Source organism: Chiloscyllium plagiosum, unplaced genomic scaffold (assembly GCF_037043375.1).
Source record: "Chiloscyllium plagiosum isolate Xiang-an unplaced genomic scaffold, Cpla_swu_hap1 HiC_scaffold_10, whole genome shotgun sequence".
Taxonomy (NCBI): domain Eukaryota; kingdom Metazoa; phylum Chordata; class Chondrichthyes; order Orectolobiformes; family Hemiscylliidae; genus Chiloscyllium; species Chiloscyllium plagiosum.
In genome coordinates, this window is record NW_028270148.1 from 96,461,630 (window position 1) to 96,469,079 (window position 7,450).

A 7,450-nucleotide genomic window follows, 5' to 3' on the forward strand; every position below is an offset into this window, starting at 1 on the left:
TAGAAGGAAAATATTCTGCCTGGAAGTCAGTGGTGAGTGGTGTTCCACAGGGCTCTGTCCTTGGGCCTCTATTGTTTGTATTTTTTAGTAATGACTTGGATGAGGGGATTGAAGGATGGGTCAGCAAGTTTGCAGATGACACAAAGGTTGGAAGTGTCATTGACAGTATAGAGGGCTGTTGTAGGCTGCAGCGAGATATTGACAGGATGCAGAGATGGGCTGAGAGGTGGCAGATGGAGTTCAACTTGGATAAATGTGAGGTGATGCATTTTGGAAGGTCGAATTTGAAAGCTGAGTACAGGATTAAGGATAGGATTCTTGGCAGTGTGGAGGAGCAGAGGGATCTTGGGGTGCAGGTATATAGATCCCTTAAAATGGCCACCCAAGTGGACAGGGTTGTTAAGAAAGCATATGGTGTATTGGCTTTCATTAACAGGGGGATTGAGTTTAAGAGTCGTGGGATCTTGTTGCAGCTCTATAAAACTTTGGTTAGACCGCACTTGGAATACTGCGTCCAGTTCTGGTCGCCCTATTATAAGAAAGATGTGGATGCTTTGGAGAGGGTTCAGAAGAGGTTTACCAGGATGCTGCCTGGACTGGAGGGCTTATCTTATGAGGAGAGGTTGACTGAGCTCGGATTTTTTTCATTGGAGAAAAGGAGGAGGAGAGCGGACCTAATTGAGGTATGCAAGGTAATGCGAGGCATAGATAGAGTTGATAGCCAGAGACTATTTCCCAGGGTAGAAATGACTAACACGAGGGGTCATAGTTTTAAGCTAGTTGGAGGAAAGTATAGAGGAGATGTCAGAGGCGGGTTCTTTACACAGAGAGTTGAGAGAGCATGGAATGCATTGTCAGCAGCAGTTGTGGAGGCAGGGTCATTGGGGACATTTAAGAGACTCCTGGACATGCATATGGTCACAGAAATTTGAGGGTGCATACATAAGGATCAGTGGTCGGCACAACATCGTGGGCTGAAGGGCCTGTTCTGTGCTGTACTGTTCTATGTTCTCTATGTTCTATGTCATAACAGTTTGGGGGCTCATCCGGGATTTAGACAGGTTTAGACAGATCCAGTCTGAGATTTGGACAGATTTGAATAGATTTGGGGAAGGAAAGATCTCAGCAGATTTAAGCACTTACCAATTAGTGCCCTAGATCTTTAAATAAAATGTAGATGAGACAATTTGTTTAATCTCAGTTATTTGTGGTTGGTTAAATTAGAAGTGAGAGAAATGGCTCTTAAAATTGCTGAAGAGGTTCTGGAGTTTGAAAATGATTCTCAAGTTTGCCAAGAAAGTTTAGAAAGACAAAAAAAAAGCCTTACTTTTAGAATAAGCAAATAGGTTAGAATTGGGTCCAACCGGGGAGAAAAGAAAAGCTGAAATTGTAATGGAGTTTTCAAACACCTAGGTGTGTTAGAAAAACAGGCAAGTGCAGTAGAGCTTGAAAATTAAATTGCAATTGAGGCAAATGGAGTTAGAAGATAAAGAAAAGGAAAGAAGAGCAATGAGAAAAGAAAGAGAGAGAAAGGAAAGAGAGAGAGAAGGTTCTCAGCTGAACAAAGAGCGAGAAGAAAGTGAGAGAGAAAGAAAGACAAGAAAGAGAAGGAGAGAGGATTTGAACTTCAGAAGTTGCAAACTAGTCAGGAAAGTCCAGTTTACAGGAAGGAGATGAAGAGAGAGGTGAGTGATTGACACAAATACATTATAACATTGCCTCATTTTGATGAAAAAGGTATTGAATACTTCTTTATTTCATTTGAAAAATTGGCTAAGCAGATGGAGTTGTCAGAGAAGTAATGTTCAGATAATGTTAGTTCAGATTCAGCTGGAAGGTAAAGTTAATGAGATATTTGCAGCATTGTCAGATGAGGGGTCAAGGGATTATGAAGATGTCAAACAAGCTATTTGAGTGCTTATGAATTGGTACCAGGACCGTGTACACAAGCAGCTCAGAAACATAAAGAAGGAACCAGGTCAGACTCATGTTGAGTTTGAAAGAATTAAACCTAGTAATTTTGATAGCTGGTTGTGGGCCTTAAAAATAGACTACACCTATGAGGCTCTAAAAGAAATTATTCTGCTGGAGGAGTTTTAAAACTCATTTATGTGGATGAACAGCAAGTTCAAGAAGTGAGAAGAGCAGCAGAGATAACACATGAATATGCATTGGTACATAAGGCAAAAGTTAGCTTCCAGCAAGAAATTCATCAGGTGAGGAATAGAAATTGGGAGAAAGGGAGATCCTACACAACAAAACAAAGAGCCGAGCGCACTGTTAATAGTTTACCACAGGATAAAAAAGAAGCCCAAGAGGGTGAAAGGGAGGTGAAAAGCCTCAGGTACTTCTCGTCTGGTAAAGTGGACCACGTAAAGTCACAGTGTTGGTCGTTAAAGAAAGGCACTGTGGGAAAAGATGTGGTAAAAGACAATGGCATTAGTGAAAGAAGCAAAGGAAACCCCAAGAAAAGTCAAGGAGCTATAGCAGAGTGCATATCCGAGGTAGGGGCTGGGTATGGCGTTAGTATGACTTCGCTTCTGTGGCTAACGTTTACTCAGAAAGAACGGGGTGGGGGCAGGGGTTAAAGGAAAAGAAGTTAAAATTTTGAGAGATACAGGATCTAATCAGTCTCTAATAGTAAGAGATGAACATATTTGCACTCTTTCTGACCTGTTACCCGAGAGTGTGGTAATTTATGGGAAAGCTGGACAGAAATTTAGTGTTCCCCTATGTAAGATCAGGTTGGAGTACCAACTCATAAGGAACCCACAGTGTATCTTCACAGGTAATTGCAGAAGGTGTAATACTTGCTCTCGATCCCCTCCCTCCTCACAGCCCGGGGTCCAGAGCATACCATTCCAGTGAACAGCAGTTTCCCTTGTACTTTTTTCCATCTAATCTACTGATTTTGCTGCTCACAGTGTGGACTCGTCTACATTAATGAGACTAAACACAGACTGGGAACTGATTTGAGGAACATTGCTGCTTTGTCCACAAGAATAATCCTGATCTTCTGTTTGTTTACCATTTTAATGAAACATCTTGCTCCCGTGCTAACGCACAGATGAACACACATGGACAATGTGGAAGCAGGCCATTCAGCCCATCAAGTTCACATTGACCCACCCTCAACTCTATCCCTGTAGCTTTGCCTTTCCCAAGGCTAACCAATCTCGCCTGCAAGCCCTGGGAACTATGGGCAATTTAGCATGGCCAATCCGCCAACCTGCACATTTTTGGACTGGAGTTGTTAGAGTTTGCAGCATCCAACAGGAAGGGGAATCCATGAAATGTTTCTCAAAGGGACAAGGATATGGGGAAAGGAGAGAGAGAAATGGGTATGAGTGGATCATTCTGACAGGAGCCAGGGCAGGTCTGAGAAGTTCAGTGGCCATTTTCCTGCCTCCAGTTCTATAATTTTAATGTTTCTACTCCAGTGCTTCGGCTGTGACTTATCAAGTGTAAGTAAATCAATTCTGTTTTTCTTCACCGCTATACATTATACTCAGTGATGTAATCTGTTTGCTCCAGTGGCTGGAACTAATTACAACGGTTACATAAGCCTCCTGGGCTCAGTGAGTGTCACTCACCTGGATTCATAAATGGCTTCATTGACTGAATGAGCTCAGAGTGTTAATGAAACCTGTTTGATGCTGAAGGACACTCAAATTCACCACTCAACATGAATCTGGTGGATCTAATGTTTCTGCTCATTGATATTGAACCCATTTTCTATCCCATCCTTGGGGTCACTGGAGTTCTGTGTGAGTTATTATAACTGTTGTTGGTTTGTATGCTCTGATAATGTAACCTGTTGGTGCAGTATTTGTTGCAGCCTCATACATTTACAGTTTTATTTCAAATGCTATCGATCATTAACATTCCGTGATATTTATCCTTATTTTAGTCATAGTCTCTTCACCAAGTCTAACATGCAGCTAACTGGGGTTAGTTTGCTCAGATAAATATCTTATTTTATTTACTTTACTCTATTTCTGCAACTAAATCCTACATCAGGATGTATTTATTAATTTTCAGAACTGTTCCATTTATTTCCAGGCTTCAGTGAGGAAACATTGTATTTGGATGTTGTTTTGTGCATTGAAGCAAAGTGGGGAGATGCACCTTCACTGCAATGGAACGTGTGCTCTCTCACACCAAAGAATTGCCCTCAGGAATGGACTATGTCAGGCCTTTTACACCATCAGAACATCCTGAAGCTCCTCACACCCTGTGAAGGATCACTGTATTTTTAAATATTCTTTATGAGGATGTGACAGGTCACTGACTGGACCAGTGTTTATTGCCCATCTCTAACCATTCTTGAGAAGGTGGTGTTGAGCTGCCTTCCTGATCTGCTGAGCCTGTGCAGATTATGGAGGAATGGATTTCCAGGATTGTGACAGAGAAAGAAAAGCGAATTAGATCCACGTCGGGATAGTTATGGCTTGGAGGGAAAATTGTAGGTGACACTATCATCACCCTTGGTGCTGTCTGAGGGGTCTTGGTGAGTTATTATAATCCATCTGTAGATGGTACACACTGCCGTCCCTCTGCCAATGGAGTCAGTGCAGAAGGAAGTGGATGAAGTGCCAATCACACGGGCTGCATCGTCCTGAATGGTGTTGGGATTCTTGACTGTTGTTGGAGCTGCCCTCATTCAGCGAGTGAACGTTTGTAGCATCCCCTGATTCCGATTGCCTTGCCTTGCCGTTGAGCTCAGACACAAAGGCAGAAGGTTTGTCATGGGTGTCAGCATCTTCAGTCAAGACAAATGAGATAGACTTCACTCACAGAGTAAATCAAGGGCAGCCTCTGATACTAGTCCAGAGGCTTGGAATGATCAGTCAGATGGTCAGGGTCTTAGCCTCACAGGGGGATGAGGAGTTGAATGTCTGGCAGCCCACCACCTGCCATGATGTGTTTTTGCCCTATTGACGGCTGTTTTCCTCCTGGAGTGAGAGAGAGGAAGGGATGAAGGGAGCTGAAAGTGGGTGGGACAGCTGTGACATTTGGTGGAGGTGGGAAGGTGACTCGAGTAAGTGAGGAGGCCGTGCCAAGGGCAAGTGATGTTGGGAGTAAGGGGGGTGCTGAGAGTGAGTGAGGGAAAATAATGCAGCCAAGCAACAGTGTGGTAGGATTGGACCATTAAATGAAGCAGCGGACGGGTCGAGGAATAAAAATGGCGCACGCTGGCAGAGTGGAAAAGAACCAACTCCCTGCACTGCCACTGACCTCAGTGGCAAACTCAGAAAAGGCTGACATGGATTGCTGTCATGCCTTCCGCTGTTGGTGTTTGTAGGTGAAGAAGATATCCTGTGTCTGAATCCCCAAATCCAGTAGGAGCTCCAGGTACCTGCCCACAAACTGGAGTACCCATTTGCCCATGTCTGGGCAAACCAATTTCTCAGTCACCATGCAGGTCAGCTCAGGTCTCACAGTGCTTGCCCAGGTACACTGTGGGATTTTAAATTTGCCATCAGCACAAGAAATATAAATCATTCTGTGGATATCCAGTGAGTGACACATTTATCTGGGAAGAGCACATGGTAAGTAAGGGAGAGATTTGAATATGAGGGATGCCCTAGGATTGGGGTGGGACATTGATAAGGTACATTTCGTAAGATTTGGAGGGAAAAGACACAGGGCCACACATCAAGAATTCTTGCAAAAACCCTGACATAACTTGCACTTCCCTCAAAATAAGTTTTTTAATTTTGCACATTAAGAAACTTACCTGTTGATTCACTCAGACAAAATCCCCACAAAGTCAGCTGTAAAATTGTAACGTTATAACTCTTACACTACTTGCACACATTTTCAGTCTACAATTTGGTGTCACCTTCTTTTTTTACATTTACAGCTAACCTAATCGCAATCATGACACTGTCACGAGGGAAGTGTGGTCTTTCTAAAGGTGTCACTTGGTACCTGATCGCTATGGCTGTAGCAGATCTGCTGGTTGTCCTTATTCAGGTCATACTGGACAAGATGAATCGCTCATATCTACGCATTGTATTCTTCTCCTACCCTCCTGGTTGTAGCATCAGAGACGTCATTGGTTCCACAGCTGTAAGTAGCTCAGTCTGGCTCACAGTCACCTTCACCTTTGACCGAATGGTGGCTATTTGTTTCCAGAAACTGAAGAGAAAATTCTGCACTCAGAGAAATGCAGCTGTCATTATCACAACTGTCAGTTTACTGAGTTTATTAAACAAAATCCCACTATATTTTAAGTATGAACCATACTTTTGCAAATTTACCCATAAATACATGCAGTACCCTGCATGGATAGCTTTTGACTGGGGGGATCGTATTTTAACTCCAGTGCTCCCTTTCTTCCTGATCCTGCTGCTTAATGCTGTCACAGTCAGACACATCCTTCTGGCTAGTGCAGTCCGCAGGAAGCTGAGAGGACAACAAAACGGGGATAAGCCGAATGATCCAGAAATGAAGAATCGAAGACGATCCATCATTTTGCTCTTTGCCATATCGGGCAGTTTTATCCTGTTATGGATCACTCGTGTCATAATTCTCGCGATTCAGCGACTTAATGGGTGGTATACATTAACATCAGATGGTTATTGGGTGGGAGATCTCATAGGAGCAATGCTTCAGTTATCCAGCTCCTGCAACAACACATTTATTTACGCAGTCACACAGAGCAAGTTCAGAGAGGAGATGCTGAATACTGTGAAATATCCCTTCATCACCATCCAGAATTCCATTAAACAACGGGAACAAAGCTGGTCAATGTAAGTACAGTCCGGAAAGGAATATTATTATTCTCCAATCAACTGCTGTTGTATAGGTGCGTGCAAAGAGATTTAAAATGGAGAATCAGATTATTCCTTAAATTGTGTGAACAAATGATTTAACACAAGTGTGCTGTGAGGACATCTGCTCCTGCTCAATGAAGATCCATGCCTATCTTGTTCATCGAGTCATAGAGCCATGGAGATGTAGAGCATGGAAGCAAACCTATTGGTCCAACTCATCCATGCCAACCAGATATCCTAAATTAATCTAATCCCCTTTGCCAGCACTTGGCCCACATTCCTCTAAACCCTTCCTATTCATTGACCCATCCAGATGCCTTATATAATGTTATAATTGTTATAATGTCTTCACTGTTTCCTCTGGCAACTCATTCCACACACACACCATACTCTGTGTGAAAACATTGCTCCTAAAGTCTCTTTTAAATCTTTCCCCTCTCACCTTAAACATATCCCCTTTATCTCTGGACTCCCCCACCCAAAGGAAAAGACCCTATCCATGTCCTCCATGATTTTACAAACCTCCATCAGGTCACATCTCAGTCTCTGATGTTTCAGGGAAAACAGCCACAGCCTATTCAACCTCTCCCTGTAGTTCAAACCCTCCAAACCTGGAAACATCTTTGGAAATCCTTTCTGAACCCTTTCAAGTTTCAGGATAGCAAGTT

General features: G+C 43.0%; 1 protein-coding gene across 1 annotated transcript; it reads left to right on the top strand.

Moving 5' to 3' along the window:
- Positions 1 to 5,883: 5,883 nt before the first annotated feature.
- Positions 5,884 to 6,762, top strand: LOC148149034 (putative G protein-coupled receptor 139). Its single transcript, XM_087991750.1, has one exon. It carries the CDS (start codon positions 5,884 to 5,886, stop codon positions 6,760 to 6,762), a length of 879 nt encoding a protein of 292 aa, XP_087847876.1.
- The last annotated feature ends 688 nt before the right edge of the window (positions 6,763 to 7,450 follow it).

Excerpts from the sequence above, each read along its gene's own strand:
- LOC148149034 (XM_087991750.1), top strand. The coding sequence starts at position 5,884 with ATGACACTGTCACGAGGGAAGTGTGGTCTTTCTAAAGGTGTCACTTGG.